General features: G+C 37.5%; 1 protein-coding gene across 2 annotated transcripts in view; it reads left to right on the forward strand.

Annotated features, from left to right (window-relative positions):
* NDUFS4 (NADH:ubiquinone oxidoreductase subunit S4) overlaps window positions 1–24,034 on the forward strand; it is a 114,491-nt gene that overhangs the window by 86,010 nt on the left and 4,447 nt on the right. For both annotated transcript variants that reach the window (XM_040496879.1, XM_040496885.1), the window contains exon 4: window positions 6,345–6,418. In XM_040496879.1, coding sequence (XP_040352813.1) covers window positions 6,345–6,418 — 74 coding nt within the window. The remainder of the gene's footprint in view (window positions 1–6,344; window positions 6,419–24,034) is intronic.

Here is a 24,034-nt window from a genome sequence, read left to right on the forward strand (position 1 = left end):
TCCCGTTTGATTACAAATGAAACATCAACACTTGGGCCATGGTTTGATTGTGGACCCCTAGTGGGGGGGGGGTGTGATGTGGGGAACCTAGGTGTTATTTTAGGTGCCTGGCCTTGGAGTTACTATATCTCTATGGCCAGTATCTTGGCAGACTTTTGTTTGTGGTCTTGTTTCAAAGTTCCTTCAAAGTGCTCAGCTATGGTCACAGGTTCAGTCAGTCAGTTGTCTCCATCCTGTTTTCTGCTTATCAATTCACTAATCTCAGGAGATACTCCATTGACAAATAGAGCAGCTAGAGCAAGTTGGGTGACCTTATTCTTATTCTGGAGCCCCAGAATGCTGTAGGAAGAAAGCTTCCAAGTGGGCTTAAAGTCTGCAACAGATTCATCTTTGTTTTGTTTGCATGTTTGAATAATATACAAATAATAAATAAATATACATGTTTGAAGAGGGGGACACTAGGAATGGCTTTTAAAGATTGGCTCTGTTCTGTGAACCTTTTCTAGTCCAGGAGGGGACCAGATTGAAGGTTAAGGATCTTGGATATCATCCTTGGGGTTATACCATCTTGCTTCCTGCATCCATTTTTGGGCTTTACCAGGTCCCACCAACATGTGCACAAGAGGACAAGATCTGGCAACCTGGCTCTAATAACTTCTTCAGAAAACTTTTGGGGATCGTCCTTGGGTTTAGGAAATTCTTTTTTTTTTTTTTTTTTTTTTAGGAAATTCTTTTAACTATGGTTTTAATTTAGTCTTTGACCAAGGTGTGAAAGAGAGTCACCCCACAACCTCAGGTGTTTTTATTATAAGAGATAACCTTTTAATAGTCTCTTCAGAGTGGGAAGGCAGTTCAGATACAGGATTAGTAGAGTGTTGAGTACGCAGGGAAAGGAAGATTTGAGGCAAGCAGTAGGAGTTTTATTGTCTTTTTTTTTTTTTTAAAGTACCTCTGTGTCTTTAATTTTTCATTAGTCTTTTGCTTCATTTTTTTAATGAAGCATTTTTGGAATCTTGATGCATTTTGGAAGCTTCTGAATACCAATTAAAATAGATATCTCATTCTGTTTGTTCAGTTTAGGAACCCTTGTTTTCAAGTACATTTCTTAAATGAATGATCTCATCTAATTGGAACGTTCTCCATAATGGCCATTGTAATTAATTCTAGGTTGTCTCTAATAACATTTTGACAATCTTGTAGGTATGTATAGCTTCTGAGACAAAATATGCAGGTGTGTCAGAAGGTGGCATGCTTAACTTTTTAGAATTTAAGGATCCCTTCCCTTTTGTTGTTATTCCAGCTAAGCTTTTGGGTCTCTCAGAACCAAACTGAAAGGGATACTTGTAAGGGATGTGCTGCTGCATTGGGGGTTTTATGGTGTTTTGCAGTATACCTCATTGCACAGAAATGTTTTTGAGGTTGACAGTGACTTCGTGTCAATCTAATCCATTCTGTAGCCGACTTATACTAACATGGGGATCTCTGAGTTAGGTGGTGATTGCTCTAACAGCTTTTAAGTGCCTAACATGTTCCCACCAATTTTTGCAGCTTTTTGGCTTCCATCATCCCCATTAACATTAACCTTTACACAAAACAAGACAATCAAACATGTATACCTTACTATATTGGCAATAACCAAGAGATAGTACTGTGCTCTGGCCATGAGATAGTCCTGTGTGCACCGCCAGTAATTTCTATCATGAAACCTTGGACTGGGGAAAGGATTGAACGAGCAGACACCAACAAATGGGGACTGGAGGCTCCACATCAGTGGGAAACTGCAACTGCCATTAACAGTTCCCCCATAGGTCTTGGGACAGAATTAAGGACCCTGGGGTTTCAGACAGTTAAACAAGAATTGTGGCCTGAACTACCAGCAGCTCCCATGGAACTTACTGGTAAGCCAATTAGATTTGGAGCTTGACGCAAAGAGAGCAGAGATCAGAATCAGGAACTTACCCATGACTCTTAGAAGTGGTGGAAAAAAGGGTGCCTGAGTGGCTCAGTCGTTAAGCATCTGATTTTGGCTCAGGTCATGATCTCACAGTTCATGAGTTCAAGTCCCACATTGGGTGAGCTTGAGTCCCACTTGGGGTGAGCTGTGCTTCTCTCTCTCTGTCCCTTACTCACTTCCACCCTCTCTCTATCTCAAAAAAAAAAAAAAAAAAAAGTGAAAATGACCAAGAACTCAAAAGGATTCGTGGGTACTGCCCCTGTTTCTCATTGTCCCTAAATGCCATCAGAAGTTTGCTTCATATCCCATAGCTGCCACCAAATCTGTTAAAAACAAAATTCAACTGAGTAAATTTAAAGATCAAATTGGCTTTTATTCAGTTATTCATGAATCCAGGAGCATTCCATCTAGCAAATACAAAGAAGCTTCAAAATGCTGTGCAAAATATAGGAGGCAAGGATAAGGAAACAGCAGATTTCCTCATCTCTCTGATTGTTATTCCAGATTGACTATTTGCAAGAATGTAAGATTACATTCTTGAGAGAGATTGAAATTGCAATTAGGTATGAAGTTTTGATTTGCTAAACACAAATGACTCCATTTTGGGCCTGCTATCTTTTATAACAATTTTCAATTGGGGGTTATTATAATACTTAAAATGAAGATTCTTATACATATCTCTTGGTGAACCTATGATTTCATATTAATATGCTGATTGACCCCTGATCAAATGAATTTCTATTCAGTACCATTCTTTAATTCTCTATCCTTATGCCTATTCAGTTAATGACGCTGGTTACGAGATAAGTTTTGTTTTAGCAGACAGTGCAGTGACTGATAGATTACCTTGAATTTATGGAGGATATATGTTTTGCTTTGTTAGGGTAGGTCTGTTTCAATTTTACTCTGGTCTTAGCCCTAGAACACAGTGTTAGAAAATAAAAAGGCATGGCTCTTTTGAGGTTTTGTTGGAAAGTACGAAGTACTTACCAAGTCCTTCTAAGTCTGTGGGACTCCAGACTTAGTCTTCCCTGTAGCAAGTAAACAGCAGTTGAAACCTCTGCTTAGTTGTTTCAGCCTTCTCAGTTGTTGAGAAGGCTTGTCCATTTGTGTGCAGTTCAGAATTTCCCTCCTCTTCAGATTCCTCTTTTTCACTGTTTCTTCCCCTAACTTGCCAGCAGCTCTGGCAATCCTAAACACTCTCTCCAGATTCCTTGTGCTAATAACACTGGCTTTCTGCTTGACTTCTTGATGGTCCTAGCTATCTACACCAGAGAGTACCTTTAAGGAAAAAACAGTATCAACTTACCTAAACCGTTGTGTTTCCCTTTCCAAGGTTCAATTCTTCATTTTCTTTCCTGCTTTTGGTCACTCTGTTCCCTTCAAACAGTTGGTTTTTCATTTTGTTTTGTCCATAGTTTATAATTATATAATTGTTAGGCAGGTAAGTCTGATTTTAATGACAGGCAAATCTGCCATTATCCAAATTGGAACCTCAGTAATTGGGAATTGAGCAAATAAAGTTTAAAAATAGGAGCACAGGGGCGCCTGAGTGGCTCAGTCAGTTAAGCATCTGAATTCAGCTCAGGTCATGCTCTCACAATTTGTGGGTTCAAGCCCGCATTCAAGCCTGCTTGGGATTCTCTTTCCCTCTTTCTCTCTCAAAAAATAACTTAAAATAAGTATAGAAGTACAGATTATATTTGGTAAAGATTAAAAAGAGATTATTTATAGATGGGGGAGGGTAAACTGTGAAAGACTTCATGTAAAAGATTGGTATTCATTGCAGACCAAGAGATGGTTGGGATGGACTTTGATATGCTGATGTGTTCTGGTCTCCCTCTGTATTCCTAGTGGAAGGAACAGATTCAGCTGGTGGGAACGTATAGGTTGCCTTCAGAGGAACACTTAGCAATCTGTTTGAACAGTTTGTTACTTTCAAGGGAAATAATTAAAAAGAAGACTGGAAAGTATGGGTTTTGATCATATTGTAGAAGGGCTTGAATGCCAAAGTGTAGGAGATTTTGAAATTAATTTGGTAGACAGTGGGAACTATTTTAAGTTTTAAAGTTGGACAATGAGTTTGAGAGTTGAACTTTAGGAAAATTAATCTGGCAACAAGATGAAGGGTAGATTGGAGTCAGGAAAGGAGGCAGAAAGATTAGTTAGGAAAGAATCGGAAGTTTGAGGAAGGAGAAAGGGTGACTGGTGGTGTGACTGGTGGTGGCAACATACTTAGAGAAGAATTGCGCAACATAGTAGACAGAGAAGGAAAAGGATGGAAACGGATACAAGTTGTTACTGTTAACCTACGTGTGTAATTCTTCATAAATAAAGTGAGAAGAATAAAAGCTGTACCACCTTTGCAGAAAGGAGAGCTCCTGGCTCCTGAGTTTTTCCTACAGTTTTTTTTGTTTCCTATTCTCAGCTAAGCTGACATGAATGACAACACTCACCAAATTACTGGATCATATTTATGTTGACCATTTATTTTTAATAGAGGATGTTTCTTTTATTTTTTTTTTTAATGTTTATTTTTGAGAGAGAGGCAGAGAGAAGGAGACAAGAGAATTTGAAGCAGGCTCTAGGCTCCGAGTTGTCAGCACAGAGCCCAATGTGGGAGGCTCAAACCCACCAGCAGTGAGATCATGACTTAAGCCAAAGTCAGGTGCTCAACTGACTGAGCCACCCACGCACCCCAGGACAATTCTATTTTTTAAAAGTTTATCTTGTGAGAGAGTGAGCGGGGAAGAATCTCAAACAGGCTCTGCACTGTCATTGTAGAGCCTGTCATGGGGCTCGAACTCACAAACCATGAGATCATGACCTGAGCTGAAATTAGAGTCAGACGCTTAACTGACTAAGCTACCCAGGCACCCTTTGTTGACCCTTTTGTTCTCAGTATAGTTTCTCTAAACTATCAACTGAGAAATCATATGTGCTTTGAAGAGGAGGGATCGATATAAAATTATTATTCATTATTGGTGCTAATACGGCTAACTAACATGAAGTTCTTTTGCTTACAAGGTGGGGGAAGTGGTATGGTAAGAATACATATCATAGGATCTCATAAGGAGCCCCAGAACAGTAACCATAGTGGATGACTGCAACTTCAGCAATTTGTGAATCTTCATTTCATTGAGGGCTGCTTCCCATATATTCTCTTCAGTGTATATCTCTCATACCTTCCCACTATCCCACTTCCCACTAAATCTTATTTTTTACTTCCACATTTTTAAAGTATATTTATTTATTTTTAGAGAGACAGACATTGGGCATGCACATAAGAGGGGTAGAGGGAGGGAGGGAGAAAGAAAGAATCCCAAGCAGGCTCTATGCTTCCAGAGCACAATGTGAGTCTCGATCCCACGAACCAAGAAACCATGATCTGAGCCAAGATCAAGAGTCAGATGCTCAAACGGCTGAGCTACCCAGGTGCCCGTTCCACATTTCTACACGATGTTTCACGGAATGCTATATTCACCGTTGAGAGATTCATAATAAACATTTGTAGCAAATAGTGTTCTACCTTTTTATAAATGTACTAATAAAACTGATGTTTCTGAAGTTATATGTATGGCAGCTTGTGAAGAGTCTGTGTAGATTTGTAAATATTACCCTTTCTTAGATTGAGGAACTCAATTAGATGTCAATTCTTGGAGCTTTATTTTGTCATGTGGCCATATGCTTATTGCCCATAATGATAGAAGGTTCATTAGAAGAGTGGGTGTTGTTGCCATCTATGGCGGGGGGGGGGGGGGGGGTAAGGATATTATTACTTACAGTTGCACTCACCAGTAATTTTCTTGGTAATAAATTTATGAGGTCAGTTTAAGAATTCTCTTGTTTTTTTTTAATTCATTTCTATTTTTTTTGAAGAGTTGAATAAATGATTTTATTAAGGAGTAAAAAAATTGCTGAATGTCTTTGCAGTTACTAATTTTTTTTAATGTTTTATTTATATTTGAGAGAGAGAGAGAGAGAGTGCAAGTGGGGAAGGACAGAGAGAGAAGGAGGCATAAAATATGATGCAGGCTCCAGGCTCTGAGCTGTCAGCACAGAGCCCAAGAGGGGCCTCAAACCCATGAAGCATGAGATCATGACCTGAGCCCAAAGTCAAACACTTAACCGACTGGGCCACCCAGGCACCTTTGCAGTTACAAATTTTTTAATTTGACAATACAGGTTAGAAAATCTCAGTTTAACACAGGAAAAGATGACATTCAAAGAGTTAAGTTTTAAAGAGACTGTTTGAAAGAAGGTATTTCATCAGTAGTATACTTATCTCATACAGCAGCTGTTTATTTTCTAAACGTTTTAGTTGATTTTACATATATATTTTAAAATATATATTTAATGTTAAATCCTGGAAAAAAATGGTCTCTTACAGGGCTGATCCCTTGTCCAACATGGTTCTGACCTTCAGTACTAAAGAAGATGCAGCTGCCTTTGCAGAAAAAAATGGTATGTTTAGGTTATATTTGTTTTGCTTTGACAAATAAAATGAAAGTAAGATTTTATGTTCTTGACCTTAATCAAAATCAGTCAGGAATACAGAATTTGAGTTGAAAGAAATCTTGTAGTAGGTCTGTCTAATCCCGTGGTTTTTAGATTTTTTACACCATCAAAACACCTCCCCCATGTAAAAAAATCTAAAATAGAATGCCCACATAACACATAAAAGCCAAACTTCCCTAATTTGAAATAGAAGCAGGGAGAAAAACTATTTCTCCTACTCCTACCTTGTGTATGGCTCCCTCTGCAGAATTACTAACATTTGGTTTTTGAACTCATTGAACATCTCATAAGATAGCCTGTCCCAGTTGATACCTCTGTTTATTATTTTCTTTATTACTTTGAGCCAAAATCTCAAATCTATAATTCTGCCTAATAGCTCTTCATTATTTGAAAAATAGTTATCATTACCTTATTCTCTATAAAATTTCATGTAAGCCTAAATGTTTGCCACTTTTCTAGATATGGTGGGGATAGTACCAAGCATAATCTGAACTCTAATATTAGATTAATGCAACCTAAGACTGTATTAGTTTTTGAGGTAGCCACCTAAAATTTCTTTATGTTGATATTGCTATCAATGAAAATGCCAATTCTTTTCTCCTCATTTTCTATTAAGCCATGCAACATGGTGGTCAGTCATGGGAGTCAGTCCAGTCTGAATTCTGATCCTTGTTATGCTACTCTGAAGCTATATGATTTTGGATTAATTTCATAATGGACTTAACGTTTTCTCATGGTTGAAGTCATGGTACTTAAGTCATAGTGTACCTAGTCCAGTACCTTTTACCTAATACTTTGTATCTTATTAGTTCTGACCCTTACCTCTCTCCATCTGATATTTCTGTTTGTCTCCTTTGGATTTAAAAGCACTACTATATATTTGTACCTAATGCATTCTTTTGTTCCAGTTGGTCAAACTGAATTTGAATCTAAACTATCTATTTGAATGAGATCATGTCTATTTAAGTATATTGTTACTATAACGCAGTAGATCAATGTAAAAGATTATTAGTGTTCTGTAACATATTTTAATTTGTTATATCTAAAATATTCACTTTACCCTTAGTATTATGTAGCTTATGATTAAGAGTGTGAAGCCAAACTGCCTGGCCTTTGGATCCATGTTGGTCTCCTATTATTTGTATGTCTTGTGCTTCCATTTTCTCCTATGTACAGTGGGAATTGAGGATTGCCTTCATTAATAGAAGTGCTTAGAACATAGTTAAGTTATAATTGTACATAAGTTTATCTTAGACTTTGTAGTAGGCTTTTTAAAACTTAAAAAAAAAATTTGTAAATGAAGCTCCTTATTAACATGTTCTTGGCAATTTCCAAATTTCTTAATTACATAATTATTCTCATGGTGGTCATAGTCTTTAAGATATTATTTTGATTTAAATTAAATTGCTTTTTAATTAAACTGTAATATAGCTTATCAAAAGCAGTTCTATTAATGTTTTCCATCTTTGCAGCCTACCATATTTCATGTCTGACACCTTGAAAATTATTCATTTGAGGTCTATAATGTGAGTTTAATAACAGGAAATCTAATTAAATTGTTAAATCTCTGGTTAGTGTCTAAGTGGTCACCAGGACTGCATGACTACAGTTGTCATGTGAATTGCAGGTGTGAACTAGCTGCTGCTGTTGAAATCAGGTGCTTTCCCACTTTGATTTCTACCTCCCTGGGAAAGAAAACTGAGGAACATTATCAAAGTCAGTAAACAGTGTTAACTTAAAAAAGTTTAATGGAGAGTATCTTATAATACTGTAGACTAATAGTGGGTCAGGAATTTTAACCTACAAGGTAGTAGGAATTCTATCTGTCTTAGTCACTGCTTTGTCCTCAGCACCTAGCACAAAACCTATATAATGGACATGTGATATGTGGTAAAATTAATTGACTTTCTAAAATACATCTTTCTACTCATCTGAGAGAGTTCTCACTGATTATTACACCCTTGAATTCACTGTAGTACTTGTGATCTGTCTCATTTATTGAACATTCAGCATTATATATCATGTAAAGAGATTTTATATATATAAAGTCCTATTTCTCTAGTTATTGAGGCAGCAAATCATTGAAATGGTACAGAATCCCAAATTACCACATCTTACCCATTCTGATTTGCCTCTCTTGGGTGGGTGGATAATGGTGGGGACATAGAAATAGATCCCCTCTCCTCCCACACCTAACATCATTCCATTGTGAACTAATGCTGGTGAAGGTTGGGTGAACCAATGTTCTGGTTAGTAACAACATTAAGAAGAAATGGTTTAGAAGCACTAATATGTAAAGACTATTGGATTAAGAGGCTGGTAATTAGGATTCTCATTCCATAACTGTCAGCTTCACAGGAGATCTTGAGCAAGTCATGTTTCACTATACTTTTGATAAACATATATCTTCATCTTTGAAATGAGAAGTTGGATGGGTAATGCACAAAGCCTATAGACATAAGGTTATGTCTCTTTACTTTTTAGCCCAGTACCTTATTCATTATATGCTCTAGGGGGAAAATGTGTTTTTGTTGATATGAATAAACAAAAAAAACCTGGCAAAGTGTATCCTATTAAATGTTTGCCTTTGGGGCATATCTAGAAATAGGAGGTTAGTTTATATACTCAGGGACTATTCCAAAAATGAACAACCTATACCCTTCATCCCATTCTTAGTTTTGTTTCCCTTACTTTTAAATGGTTTTAAGAAAAGTCATGACCATCAATGTCTTTGACGTAAAAGATTGTATTGTAGAGAATGAGTACAGTGAGGAACAAGATTTCCAGATTCATTTGCTTCCTAGAAACCATTTTTAATGCCTTCTAATTATATTTCAGACTCAGGTAATGAGTATCATCATCACAAAAGCTAATAAGGCATGCGTTTGTCACTATGCTTAGTGCTTTTCATCCTTCTCATTTGATCCTCACGCAACTCTATGAAGCATGAACAGTTATTATCCCCATTTTGTAGATCAAGGAAACTGAGGTTTTAGAGACATTAAGTAACGTTAGCTAACAAGGTCACAATACCTATAAGTGAATGAGCAAGTTTTATTTGAACACAGTCGTAGTCATTCATTTATGTATTGTCTTTAACTGCTCTTCAGCTGCAATAGTAAAGTTAAAGAGTTGTAATAGAGACCATATGGCCCCCAAAGTCTAGAAATATTTTGGTTTTGGCCATTTGCAGAAAATAGTTATTGACCCATGGTCCAAACCATTACACACACCCACTGTCTGAATACCAACACCCTTTCCTCTGTGACGTTTTCTAAATCCAAAATATTCTTTATTCAGACATCGTGTAGGGCCTGTGCTTAAGAAATATGCTTCTCGGGGCGCCTGGGTGGCGCAGTCGGTTAAGCGTCCGACTTCAGCCAGGTCACGATCTCACGGTCTGTGAGTTCGAGCCCCGCGTCGGGCTCTGGGCTGATGGCTCGGAGCCTGGAGCCTGTTTCCGATTCTGTGTCTCCCTCTCTCTCTGCCCCTCCCCCGTTCATGCTCTGTCTCTCTCTGTCCCAAAAAAATAAATAAACGTTGAAAAAAAAAAAATTTAAGAAATATGCTTCTCAACTGATAATTTAAAGTTCACAATGTAAGCACTAACATCACTGCAGCACTGACCTAGCTCTCTTTTACTGTGTCCCAATTCTTCTTTCTGCCCTTATCGCCAGGCTTGCTAGATCCTTTCTCTCATCTATAACCTGAGTCATGCTGTTCCCTTTCTCATACTTATTGCTGTCAAGAACTGGGATCTAGCCTTCAAAATATAGTTGAAACATTAACTCTCTCTCGGTCCCTTTTCTTATTTTCCTTTCCCACCTCCATCTCCCACCCCCTACTGGATACACTTTCTCTCTTCCTTTTAACTCCCACAATGATTTATTCCTTTCTTACAGCTTTTATAGTACTGTTTTATATTTTTTGTGTTGCATTCCATCACACACTATTGTTGCTGGCACTGGTGGCTGGTCTGGGGATCAGTAGTTAAATAAGGCCTGTCCTTGTACTCAGACTGTTAATATTTTATCAAACTTAATATTTTATCCTGGATTATAAGCACCTACATGGGAAAAAACATCCAGTTCCACTCATCTTTTAATGTGCTCAATAAATATTGGTGATTTGACCTATACATTTGGATGTCTTATAAATTGTTCTCCAAATCATGTTTTAACTTTTCTGTAAATCACTTTTATTTGGCTACTTGTTATGCCTTTTATTATAATTAATTCCCTGTAACTAGAAATCTGGAGAAAGGAAATTGTAGTAGAATGATTAACAATCTCTTATATTCTGATGTGTTGGTAAAATACAACCAATGTTTTTCTAATTTGGAGCTTATTCTGAGTTTATTAATGGATAAACTTAAGTATATCCCAGTGTACTTAAGATGATGATTTCATAACGTTAGAGCTGTTTTCCAAGGTGTATGTTATTTGTTCTAAACTCTTTTTTAAGGATATAGAGGCCTAGAAGTTAATAAAACAAGACCAGATCAATCACATAGCTCTTAACTGATAGAGCCTGAGTTCCTAAATTTCAAGTGCAGTATTTTTTATACTATGCTGCTAGTAGATCTTAATCATTAGGTCAGCACTGTCCAATATGGTAGCCACATGTGTCTGTATAGCACTTGAAACGTGTCTTGTGCAAATTAAAATGTGCTGTAAGTGTAAAATATTCCCTGTATTTCAAAGACTTGGTGTTAATATCTAAGTTTTTATATTGATTATGTATTGGGGTAGGAAAAGAGGATTGAAATAAATTCTACCTCTTTTTTTTTTTTCCTACTATTTCTTTAGTCATTTGTTAAAGTGGCTACTAGAAAGCTTAAAGTTATACTGGGGCACCTGGCTGGCTCAGTCAGAAGAACATGCAGCTGTTGATCTCGGGCTCATGAGTTGAAGCCCTGCATTGGGTGTAAAGATTACTTAAATAAACAAACTGAAAATTTTAGAATATATGTGATTCAACCAGATAACCTGTTTATATGCTTGCATCCCCATCCTATTGGAGTGACTATAAACATGAGCTAGTAAAAAAGGAAGAATAATCCAAAACTCACATCACTTCCAATGTTTTGTCAATGTTGGCTTCTTAAAGGAGTGTGAATATTGCTTAGGTGATTAGATTCAGGAAAATCTGGAATGATAAAATAGTGTTCATTAGCTACTACAGAAAATCCATGTTTAGTCCCTAGAAAATACAGAACTTCATTCATATGCTCAGAAGTTTTTGTTTCATAGCCAGATTCAGAAGGTGCTTTCAATGAGAAAATTCATCTGTGGAAAATAAAAAGAGGATGATACGGGAAGTGATATACCAACCATATGCATCCATTTACATTTCTGCCATATGGACTGGGCTTGAGCCCTCTTGGTTAAGCGTCAAAAGTTATTAGAACTACTGAAGTTCTGTCTTTCAGATCAGAGGCACAATATACCTACCAGGATTCAAAGTGTGACAGACTTGTTGAACAGGTACTTTTCTCTCTCTCTCCATGGAACCCAGTTTAGGCACCAAAGAAGGAAGGAAGCTCTGAAAACGTGGACAGCAAAAATCAATGATGATTTAAAGAAAAAGAAAAAGAATGATGGGACTTCCCTGAATGGCCTTTCAGGCGTAAGATTAGGAAAAGTAGGATCTAGAGCAGGAGAGAAATAATCTGTTCTGAGGTAGAAAAGAGTGCATCAAGGAACTAGAAGAATCAGCTAGGGCAGAGTGAGGACATGAATTCCAGGAAATGAGACGTAGGGGGTAGACAAGAGTCATCATGCAGAGCCTTGTAGCTTGAGGTAAGCATGGGTGTAGTGGACAATCAGGCAGGATTATCTATAGGAGTCTTATATGGGAGGCTTATAGATAGATATACGCAGGAAACGTATATTATTTTCTTTTGTATCTCTTATATATAAATACAAAAAGGAAATGTTCATTCAACTTGGTCAATTACATACTTTGCTATTCTGAAAGCTATCATAATAGTTGAGAACTTGTTAATTAAACTCCATTATATTTGCCTTATTTTAGATACTTCCTAATGTACCTATAGGACATTCAGAATTATTAATGTAGGTATAATTTCACTAACCTTGAAAAATCAAATATAATGTCATTATAACCTGTATCAAATTTTATCACTCCTTACAATCATTAAAGTTCTGGTGTTCAAAAAAAATTATATGTGATTTACATTGTTTCTATTGGACAGCACTAATCTATGGTATTTAGCAGTATACAGAATATACATTGTTATATGATGTGAAAATATTGGGGTTCGGGAACGAATAATCAACGATTCTTGATGTCTTTGGTGCAAAAAGGTGGTTTTATTAAAGCAGGGAAATAGGACCCATGGGCAGAAATAGCTGCACTTTCAAGTTGGGAGGGGGCTCAGGATAGCATAAGCCTCTGAGGAATTTGGAAACAAGATTTCTAAGACCTTGAGGGGCTGCTGTTAGGAAAAGGTCATTTACTATTGTCTAGTAAAAACTTAAGCCTTGAGACCCTTCAGACGTGTATCAGTAGGCCTTATGCTTGGAGGATGATTGCTAACATATATCTTGGGGTTATAGAGATAAAGGAAGTTTCCAAAGAGATTTTTACAGTATCCTGGAGGTCGGGGTAATGTCAAGCTAAGGTTGCCTTTTGTTTCTAGCAAAGTATTAACATTAAGGCAGTTGAGTTCCTGAAGGAAGGTCACCCTGCCTGTCCCAAGTACTTGTCAGTGGGTTGTAAGTTTTAAGGAATTGTAATTTTTTTTCTTTTGCCTTGTTCTCCACATCAGTATACAGATTCTAAATATTTTACTTATATTCTATAGTTAATATAAGAAATAAGAAAACCTTATCCAACTTTGAGGATTTCACATTTTATATTGAAGAAATATAGTTCTATTCTTTACTCTTACCCAGTATGAAGGATAAGTGGAAATCTTATGTTACACATAATACAATGATGAAATAAAGTAGCTAAAAGAGACCAAGAGTATACCACAAAATCCCATTAATCGCCTATTTTCAGTTTCTTAACCAAATAAGGTATTGTGCAGGTTCATCTTTTTATATAAGAATATATTTCTGAGACTAAAAGAAGCTCTCTTCTTCCTGCTTTTAATAACTCCTATAACTACCACCCCCCGACTCCCGCTTCTGTTTTGCTTAGGTCTCTCTTCTTACCATACCTCACTTCTTCAAAGTTCTGTGGAATTAAGGAGTGGGAAAGGAGAAGAGACCGAATACTATTCTCCCTGTGGCTTCCCCTCTTCTCCTTACCTTCCCCTTTGCCAAATCTTACTTCTCAACCTCCCCCAACATACACACTAAGTAAAGGAAATATAAATACCTTGGGTGTCTTGGGTTTAACCCCAGGGCCTCATCCTGAAGGTCTCCTCTTTGAGCTCAGCAAATACTCCAGAGGAACTCTTCAAAGATAACCTTTCTTTGTAAAAAGAGAAAAGAGTATCTGGGGTTTCCTCTGAAATGTAGATGAACCTTACTTTAGTTCTTTGTGTACTGAAAAGACCCACCTTTCTCACCCGTTGTGGCTTTTGTCTTTTCCTGGTGTTTCCTGAGGTGGTTGAAGGTGGGGAGGAGAAGGAAGCTGCATCACAGAGAGAGGAGGAGTAAGATAGTTGTGGAAAAATGGTCGAAGACTAGGATCTACTACCATTTACATGCTAATGAAAACCAGAAATGGCCTTTTCCCTGTTTGATCTGATTTGAAACTTTGTGACTTTCCTCTGGTAGGTCATTTTACCCCCTGTGTTTTTCTCATTGTTGTTAGCTATAAAAACTCTTTGAAATTCTCAAAATAGTGGAGGGTTTCTTTCAGGAGCAGGAGGATAGAGGATAAACTGTGAAACTGCATTCTGTCCACAGTGGGTCTGTTGGAGAGGAAAAGCTGCCTCCAAAGTAATAGAAGGTAGAACAGGGGAGGAAGTAGACAGGTCGAGCCCTTGATTCAGGAAAATAAGGAGGTAGGATTTAGAATTATCCCAGAAGTAGACCCCATCAGCAAAGTCTGGACTTCCACCTAATTTAAACCTTCGAATGAGGGTCTCAACCTCACATCCACACATCTGTTAAAAGATGCCTTTGTTTTGAAAGCTAGGAATCATGACTCCTACAGATACAAAAGTTCTTGTTAAAGGATTCATTTTATCATGTGATATAAAGGAAGTAGGTAGATGTTATAACCAGTTCAAAAAGTCAAAACAGCACAAAGTATGTAGAAAAAAGGAATGCAAATAGAGACAGATGGAGGTTTTGTGGGGGAGGGGAGTTAATTAAATCACCACCAGTAGGACACAGGACATAATTTGCATATCTATCATACAATTTAAAAAGAAATAAAATAGCCGAAAGACAAGGAATTAAGCTGGAATCTGTTAACCTGGAAGGGGTAGGGAGGGCATGCTATAGATAATGCCATTTTCTACTGAAACAGAATTTGTTTCCACTCTTCCCCTTTTACGATTAAAAAAAGTATAAAGAAAGATTATGATCACAAAATGTTGGGCTAATAACCTGATTATTTATTTATGTGTAGCAAGAATGCCTAATTTGCCACAGTAGGAGAGGAAAAATAATTTTCCCTCTAACTTTCTAGGTTCTTGGTTGAGACTCCGCCCCCTAATGAAAAGATTAACAAACAAGTTTAATAACATGTATACCTCCTATATACCCAGGAACACTGAGTAATTCCAAAATGGCCATTTGCACCACCTTAAGTATTATCTCCAGCTAAAGACAAAATATTTGGGGGGGGGGGGCGGTGCTAGGGAGAGTGAGTTTGGAGGTTATCAGGCAAAGCACCATAAACAAGGGTTTAATTGTTATGCAGATTTAATTTCAAGACTTCTCCATTGGTGAGTTTCCCAAGTTTTAGTCCTCCTCCTCTTCCTAGTACTGAGTGGGAGGCACCTTTACAAATGGAGATTTCCCTTATAAATGTAAATGTCCCTCACAAAAGGCCAATTTCTTCATTTTCAGAGATTTTACTGCTTCTGAAAAATAACAAGCTCAAAATAATCCTTATGCCAAAAAGGCATTTTTGGGGGCAGCAGTTCTGCTCTTTACCATGTAAGCTTTTCTAAGTTTGCTTTGCTGTGAAATTTTTCATAAGGAATCTCAGATTAGACTTTTCACAGCCAATAACTAGCAACCAGATTTCTTCTGTGTGATGCCTATTAATTTAGGCAAATTCTTTCTCCCTTCTCAAGGTCCCCAAAATATCCTAGGGTCCTCAGAATAAGGTTCTTTACTACCTTGGGGAACTTTGTAAGCCTGGTGCCAGGCCACTTTTCCTGGAAGGAGTTTGTAAGCATTGGCCTCATAAAGTCAACTTTAGTTCTTTTAAAGTGTCTGGTCATATCTGATTAAATGAGCATCATTGTCAAATATGTCGATTGAGGTAAAACCTTCATTGCATAACCATTGTTTACACTAATGTTCTAATAAAAAGGACATATTGAACATGTACAAATAACTGTATTACCATGAATATAAGAATATTTAATAAGAGTTCCCAAATTCTGTAGGGGTCATTCAGAGAGACTCCTGTCATTTAAGAATGGTATAAATTTTAGTTTACAAAACAGAGTCTACTAAATTGTAGATACCTCAGAAGAAAGGGAAAGGACTTCCTTAAATGTCCAGAAAATAGAACATTTTAGGCCCTATCAGTGCATTCAGTCCTATATAGTTAATTTTTGTTTCACTGGATCATTAATTTATCTGGTGCTCAACTAGAGTTATGGAAATGTTGACTTAGTCCACTGGTCTGGTCTTATAATTATTTATGTCATCAGAAGCCTAAAGCCAGGAATAACAGTCCTTCACAGAGCTCTGAGGCAGTCTCTCTTTGTTGAAGACAAAGCACTCAGGCCTGTAACTGATTTCAGGAGCTTTCAGGGAAGCATCAGAGTAAAACAAAACAATCTATCCATAAATGATAAAAGACTTAAGATGGCCGTAGTTAACATTACTGGTAAATTTCAGAAGTGAAATATTTGTAACAAGGGTAACGCAACTTAAAGTCATACCAAAAATGTTGTAGACAAAATATCTGTAAACAATATTAAAGACTCTTTTCAAAGAAGACAGTGAATGTGCATCTAATTTATAAAAATGGATGAACATAATACTTCCAGAGAAATATAATAATCCTGAGATATATTTCCTGAATGCACCAAACATTATAGTAAGAATAAAGCAAAAGTATATCAAGAAAATCAAGTAAAGAGATTCAGTAAGTCTGGGGTAGGTCCTAAGCATTTGTGTATTAATAAAACACCATTGATAAGTGGTAGGATTCCTGATTTACATATACTAACCTTAGGAGATAGGATTTCCAAACTAAGGAAGATGCAACAAAGTTGTTATTATTTCTTTAATGTTTATTTTTGAGAGACAGAGTGTCAGTGGGGCAGGGGCATAGAGGGAGACACAGAATAGGAAGCAGGCTCCAGGCTCTGAGCTGTCAGCACCAGACCCTGATGTGGGTCTCGAACTCATGAACTGCAAGGTCATGACCTGGGCCTAAGTGGGATGCTTAGCCGACTAAGCCACCATGTGCCCCCCGCCCCCACAAGTTGCTATTTTTAAAGAAAACTGAAATTGTGTCTGATAAGTAACACAGCATGGACAGTGAGGGCACTGAGAACCTATACTTAGCATATAGCATAAATTTGTGAAATATTTATATTAATAATATTTTACCCATACACATTTAACCTCAGGAGGGTTAAGCATCTCTTCTGACTTGATAATTCTTGTAATGCTACTCATCAATAATAACGTGTCAAATAAACCTAGTTATTTCCTCTCTTTTCACAAGGTTGAAAGAATACGTCTTTGTGATCTTCCAGAGGCCCTCTGGGGAATCTCAAAGATAGTTTTAGGTACAAAGATAATCTGAATGTTTTAGTTTACATTTAGGCTTTTTTATTTTGAGGAAGCAAAAAACAAAATGTAGATTTGCACACTTAGGATAGGAATAGGATCATGGGTGCCAGACAAACAATACTTGGCTGCTCACTTCATAGGATAAAACTTACAAACATAAGCGCGGCTGGGTGGCTCAGTCGGTTAGGCATCTGACTTCAGCTCAGGTCACCATCTCCTGGTTGGTGGGTTCGAGCCCCAGGTTGGGCTCTGTGCTGACAACTCAGAGCCTGGAGCCTGCTTCAGATTCTGTGTTTCCCTCTCTTTCACTGCTCCTCCCCACTCATGCGCGCGCGCTCTCTCTCTCTCTCTCTCAAAAGTAAATAAACATTAAAAAAACCTTACAAACATAAAAGGTAACGTAGCTGTAAAAAACCTGAGCTCTCACAGAAGTCATCAAGGACCTAAAGCATATAGGGTTCATATGTGTAAAACATATAAGGTTATTGTGGTAAACCACAGAACCTTTGAAATCTAGACAGATGAGACAAAAAAGAATTAACCCTTCATGTTGAGGCAGGGAACAGTGAACTAATGAAATAAGCCTACCAAAACTTAGCAAACTTTGTGAAGATTGTAAACGTTTCATAGCTTTTCAGACTTATTTTTTAGACATGTAAGGCAAATAAAAGTGGGTTTTGTTTTGTTTTGTTTTGTTTTGTTTTACAAATCTTATATAACTTTCTGTATTCATTCAGGTTATGTCCTTCACCATTTTCTTTCTCATTCTGGAACAGTTATTTACTTTAGGACCTAACTGTGAGGGGACCGGATCAGATGGGGAGGTCATCAAATGTGGGGCAACCCAATCAGGCAGAGGCCAGTGGTGCCAGTGGTGTAAGAATTCACCCAAGGCAGAACAGAAGTTTATTGAATACACTTCAAGGGAGCAGCAGGCAGGACAGCGAAGGAGAGACTGTCTCCTAGGCGGTGGTGGTGAGGGGCCACAGTTACAGGACAAAGTGAAGGAATATAGAATTTTCCCTTTTTTGGTAATCTTCAGAACTGTGCCTGGTTGTAATTGGTCAGTTAGGGCCTGTGGCTATTTAGATGCGGGTCACTTAGGGAGCCTGTTTGCATTCAGCCCTGTGGTAGCTGTGGGCTGTTTTGCCTTGATCAGGTTTCCAGTGTTGAAGTTGGTTGCCTAAAAGCAGCCTCTATACTAACTGTTCTCTTTTTCCATTGGTAAACAGAAACACATCTCATTACCTTGCATACCAAGTTGCAACTCTGCCACTACCGCTCCTAGTAGAATTTGATTAATGTATATTAATTGTATCTTTTAATGAAAGTTACTTGGATTTCATAGAGAAAACTGAGAGATCATTGAAAACTGTTACACACCAATATTTTTGTAAACTAGCAAAACGTAGAAATTCACATAACAACGAGCCACCTAGGTGCCCCTGGAAGTTAAGTTTCAATGTGGCATACTACAAAACTATTACTGTTAAAATTACCAGAATAATGAATCATTTTGGATAAACACAGATTTACATGTTTTAGGATTATAAACATTAAGCAGAAGTAATACTAGCTTATTTGATCAGTAAATTTATATAAGCTCACAAAGAATATATCGAGGTAGAATAAAGATCTATGTGTTATATTTAACACTATTAAAGAAAACATAGCTTCTTTTATTAAATCAAAATTATTAAATTTGTCTTGTTTGCCAAAGATTCATCAATGTTTTTTTTTTTAATTTTTTTTTATTCTCTACACCCAGCATGGGGCTGAAACTCACAACTCAGAGATCGAGGCTGACACGCTCTTCCAACCAAGCCAGCCAGGCACCGAAGATTCACCTATGTTAATCTAAACTTGAATTCTTAAACAAACGTTCCTTAGGTCTTCAGGGGCACCTGGGTGGCCCAGTCAGTTAAGCACCCAACTCTTGATTTCAGCTCAAGTCACAGTCTCACAGCTCAGGAGTTTGAGCCCTCAGTTGGGCTCTGTGCTGATGTTGTGGATGGATCCTGCTTGGGATTCTTTTTCTCCCTCTCTCTGTGCTGCATGTGGTCTCTTTCACATAAATTGGGGGGGGGGGGGAAGAATTTTTAAAATCTAGCACATTAAGACCATTTAGAAGTTGAATTTCCGGGGCGCCTGGGTGGTGCAGTCGGTTAAGCATCCAACTTCAGCCAGGTCACGATCTTGCGGTCCGTGAGTTCGAGCCCCGCGTCAGGCTCTGGGCTGATGGCTCAGAGCCTGGAGCCTATTTCCGATTCTGTGTCTCCCTCTCTCTCTGCCCCTCCCACATTCATGCTCTGTCTCTCTCTGTCCCAAAAATAAATAAACGTTGAAAAAAAAAAATTAAAAAAGTTGAATTTCCTTGTTTTCTAAGAATTTTAAGAATTCTTTTATTTTTGTTCTTGAGAGAGAGAGAGAGAGAGAGAGAGAGAGAGCAAGCAGGGGAGGGGCAGAGGGGTGGGGACAGGTAGAGGATTCAGAAGTGAACTCTGCACTGACAGCAGAGAGCCTGATGCTGGGCTCGAAGTCAGGAACTACTCAGGAACCATGAGGTCATGACCTGAGCCAAAGTCGGAAGCTTAACTGACTGAGCCACCCAGGTGCCCCAAGATTTTTAGGAATACTTATACAAGCACTTATTTTTCTTTATAAGCCAATCAGAACAGAGCCTCTAAAAGAGATTTTTGTAATCTAATTCATTAATATCATGTAGAGGTAGAAAAACATTACCCACACATATGAGAGGTAAAGGCCCTTCTGAATTAATAGACATGTAGACAGACTAATAGTCACAGAGAGCTTACAACTTCAGTTCTAAAATTTCAGTCGTGGTTTAACAGTTAACAGAATTATGAAATTCACTAGTCCATACTAAAGAGCTGTTCTCTTCTAAGTGAGTGTAAGTTCTTCATTTGTTTGAGTCAAATAAACCTCAAAGACCAACAAACCAGATTTTCTGTCTTTTGTCCCCCTATTTAAAATGAGAATAGAGGAGCACCTAGGTGGCTCACTCAAACTTTCTACTCTTGATTTTGGCTCAGGTCAGGATCTCCTGGTTCTTCAGTTCTTGGCTGACAGAGGGGAGGGAACCTGCTTGGGATTCTCTGTCTCCTCTGTCTCTGCCCCTCCCACTCATGCTTGCAAGCTCATAAACAAACAAACAAATAAATAAATAAAATGAGAATAGATCTCTAAAGCCATTAATTCACTTAAGGGAATCATCAAATAATTAGACCATAAAACCAATTTCCAAACATAGTAGAGAGCAAAGTTAAGATTAGAAAAATGGAGAGTCAGCAAAGTTCTCTTGTATTTACCAAGAAAAGACATACCTGCGCTTAAAATAAGGCACGCAACTTCTGGTGTTTTGGTTGGTGGATCTATTATTAGGTGTCTCAATGGGACCTCCAAAATTGTTAAAAGAATTTCCTGAAAAAGATAAAATCATGACTCTAATATAGATATAAATGAACATTTTTTAAATTTATTTAAATTTATTTAAATTTATTTTAGTCATGAAATAAGGGAGCCAGGCAGATATTGTAACCAATTCAAAGGAAAAATCAATATGGCACAAATTTATATAAAGGAAATTTGAGATGAATTACAAATGGAAACAGACTTTTTTTTTTCAGAGGGGGTAGGGTGGAGTCACCAGACAGAATTTATGTATCTATTACAGTTGGTTCTCATTATTCATGATAGTTATGATCTATAAAGTCCCAACAAACACTAAATTAGCAAATACGGAAATACTGCTCCTAGGAAAATACAAAGTTAAATTCCTGCAAGCCCCTGATCGCACTACTTTGTTAGCCAAGCAATATGTAACCTTTTTAAAATGTGATTCCATTCAGATGTTTAAAAACACCTAATTTAATGTATATTGTTGATTCATGTACATTTGAACTCATAGCCAACAGCACTTGTAACTTATGCCTGAGTGAAGCTTGCCCGATACACATACTGGCATATCAGAACCTTTTTGTGCTTAGGAACACTAGAAAGCACTGAAGCACTATACTTGTGGGGCCATTTTAAACAGCAAAATCCTCAAGGAAAAAAATACAAACAATGTGGCTGTAAATAGAACAGGAAAAGGACACTTGTTTACAATATGAGGTTGGAAACAAGAAGGCACAGAACATTACCTTACTTGACCTCAGCTGGAAACATGTATGTTGGGTGAATCTAATTTTAAAGGTCTGTGCATGTCACTAATGACCATGAAAGCATCATGAATATTGATTTGGGGGTTACAAGTAAATTTTAGTGAGTAGGCAAATTCACAAATACAGAATCCACAAATTATGAGGACTGTTTGTACCTACATTTTACAGGGTTTCAGAATAACTCAAAGACCATGATCAGGGCTGAGATCTGGTATACTATAGATACTACATTATTTTCTGGTGAAGCCCAGTTTTTTTCTACATAACTCTTTCTTCTCAGTCCCCAGTCGTAGGTACTGGCTGTCTTGTAGCCTGGGAAGTATTCAGCTTGACTCTGACCTGTTGAGGCACCTGAGAGACAAAGATAGACATGTTGGAGGGGGTGGGGGAGAGATACTTAGATTTCCTGTTGGAGGTCTGAAATAATTTTTCTTTTGGCAGTCGTGTTATATATACATGGTGGCTTAGTGAGGTGCCTAGTGTAATATGGGATTTGGAAATTCCTATGCACAGACCATACCCAAACCAATTACATTAACATCTCATTGACTTTTGAACATTTACCACCGTTATATAGTTTCTTTTTCTAGAAAAAATGTGTTCTCAATTTCTAATGACTGATTTTCACATGTACTTTTGGAACACAAACCAGTTTGTTTTGTGGCAAATTCTGAGTAATGTGGTTCCAATTACTGCTTTGGAAATAAAAATAATACTGTAGAGCAACTATATTATTTGAAAAGATAAAATTTAAGGGGGTCATTGACTATCACATCAAAGGTGGGATTTTATTTTGAGGTGTTGCAGCTGTGGCAGGTGTAGGGTGTTACTAATCTAATAAATATTTCAGGTGCCTCACATTTTTACCTTATTTGCTTGTTTAAATAAGTTCATATAATTTTTGTGGACAGAATTGCTTTGCTAGTGTATCCCAACGTTATTTCTCCTCCATGATATTTTCTAAAAGAAGATCTAAGATACTTTCAAATTAATCTGAACTCCCCCGCCCCCCAAATATTTATTAGGTACTAGGGAATTTCAAAGTAGAGGGACTTTTAAAGTGAAATTCCTCAAAGGCTATCAACCCCCTCCTCTTTTAAATTATATTTGAAAAGTTTATGCTTTGCTTTTACTCAGGCATAATATGGGTACATAGCCTGGTGAGGAACTTTGAAACCTTCCAAGTATCAACATACCTTCTTTGGCTTCCCAAAGCCTTTGCTATTCTCATCCCATGCCTCTGTTAGCAATGACCGCCAGTTATGTCAGTTTGTGCCAAATTATGTTGTGCTTCTTGCTTTGCACACAAATGGACAGTAGGAAAAATCATTAAACTGTTCACTTCCGAACTAATGTCAGGGTTTGAGATTAGATTGTTACAGGTGAAAGACATTTTATAGGGCTTGAACCAAAGTTATTAGAGGTAACATATTTCACAAGCAATAAAAGCACCGATGAATAGTTTGCATTACTGGACCATAAATAAAATGGTTCTGTAAATAAAACTGAATGGAATTTTTATGTCTCATACATAGAATTCACAAGTTAATCGTTGTGGTCTGGTTTTGTTCAGAGGCCTTATGTGGTTGGTTTTTGAGTTTGGGGCCTTGGGCTTTTTTAGGTACATTTGAAAGATTACCCAAACATTCATATCATAGGAAGTAGAGTATCCCAACCACTGCCTGGAGATCAACAAAATAAGTGGGCATATTTCCAAAAAAGAAATTAAGCATGAGATATTACAGGTCACATTTTATGTTTACTAGAGTATTTGCCAGAGGTACTTCTCTGATACTAGGGCTTAAAGATGAAAATATCTTTGTGAAAGCATTCCTGTGTGTGAAACAGCAAAGGGAGTCAGCTTCTCATCATTTAGGTGCTGGTGGTTGGATTTGTGGTTAATCCGTGCCATATGGCTGCTCTCCTCAGTGGGAAGTGACGGCAGCCCTAGGAGCTTACCCCATCCCTGGGGCAGCTGCTTTGGACTCAGTTGCTTTGATCATCTTCTGTTGCACAGCTGGGAAGAGTAAGGAGTGGTTTTCAGTGTCCTAATGGAACAACATATTGGGACCACTGTCATAGATAGACTACATCTTCATTTTGAATAAGCATTCTTCAGATAGTGCAGGTGTTTTCACTTCCATGATCTCATTCAGAAACTCAAGTTTGAGTTCTTTAAAAAAAAAACTGAGTATTGAAAAGCAAATTCCTACCGAAATTTAAACATTTCACAAATAAAATTCCATTCTTAAATTTTTACGTCCTATTTCTTGCAAGTTATATTATGTTCTGTTTGTTGTTCTTTCTTTTCAAGAACTTTCAAAAAGGAGGTAGAAAAGGAGCATAATTCATGTACCTTACCCATTAAGTATAAACGTTTAATGCCCTTTCAAGTGTGGTGTTATTCTTATGGTTATCTTTTAAGCTAAGCTTTACTGCTTGCTCCAGTAGCCTTCATATTATCA

This window comes from Herpailurus yagouaroundi, unplaced genomic scaffold, assembly GCF_014898765.1.
Source record: "Herpailurus yagouaroundi ecotype Mexico unplaced genomic scaffold, PumYag 29, whole genome shotgun sequence".
Lineage (NCBI taxonomy): Eukaryota > Metazoa > Chordata > Mammalia > Carnivora > Felidae > Herpailurus > Herpailurus yagouaroundi.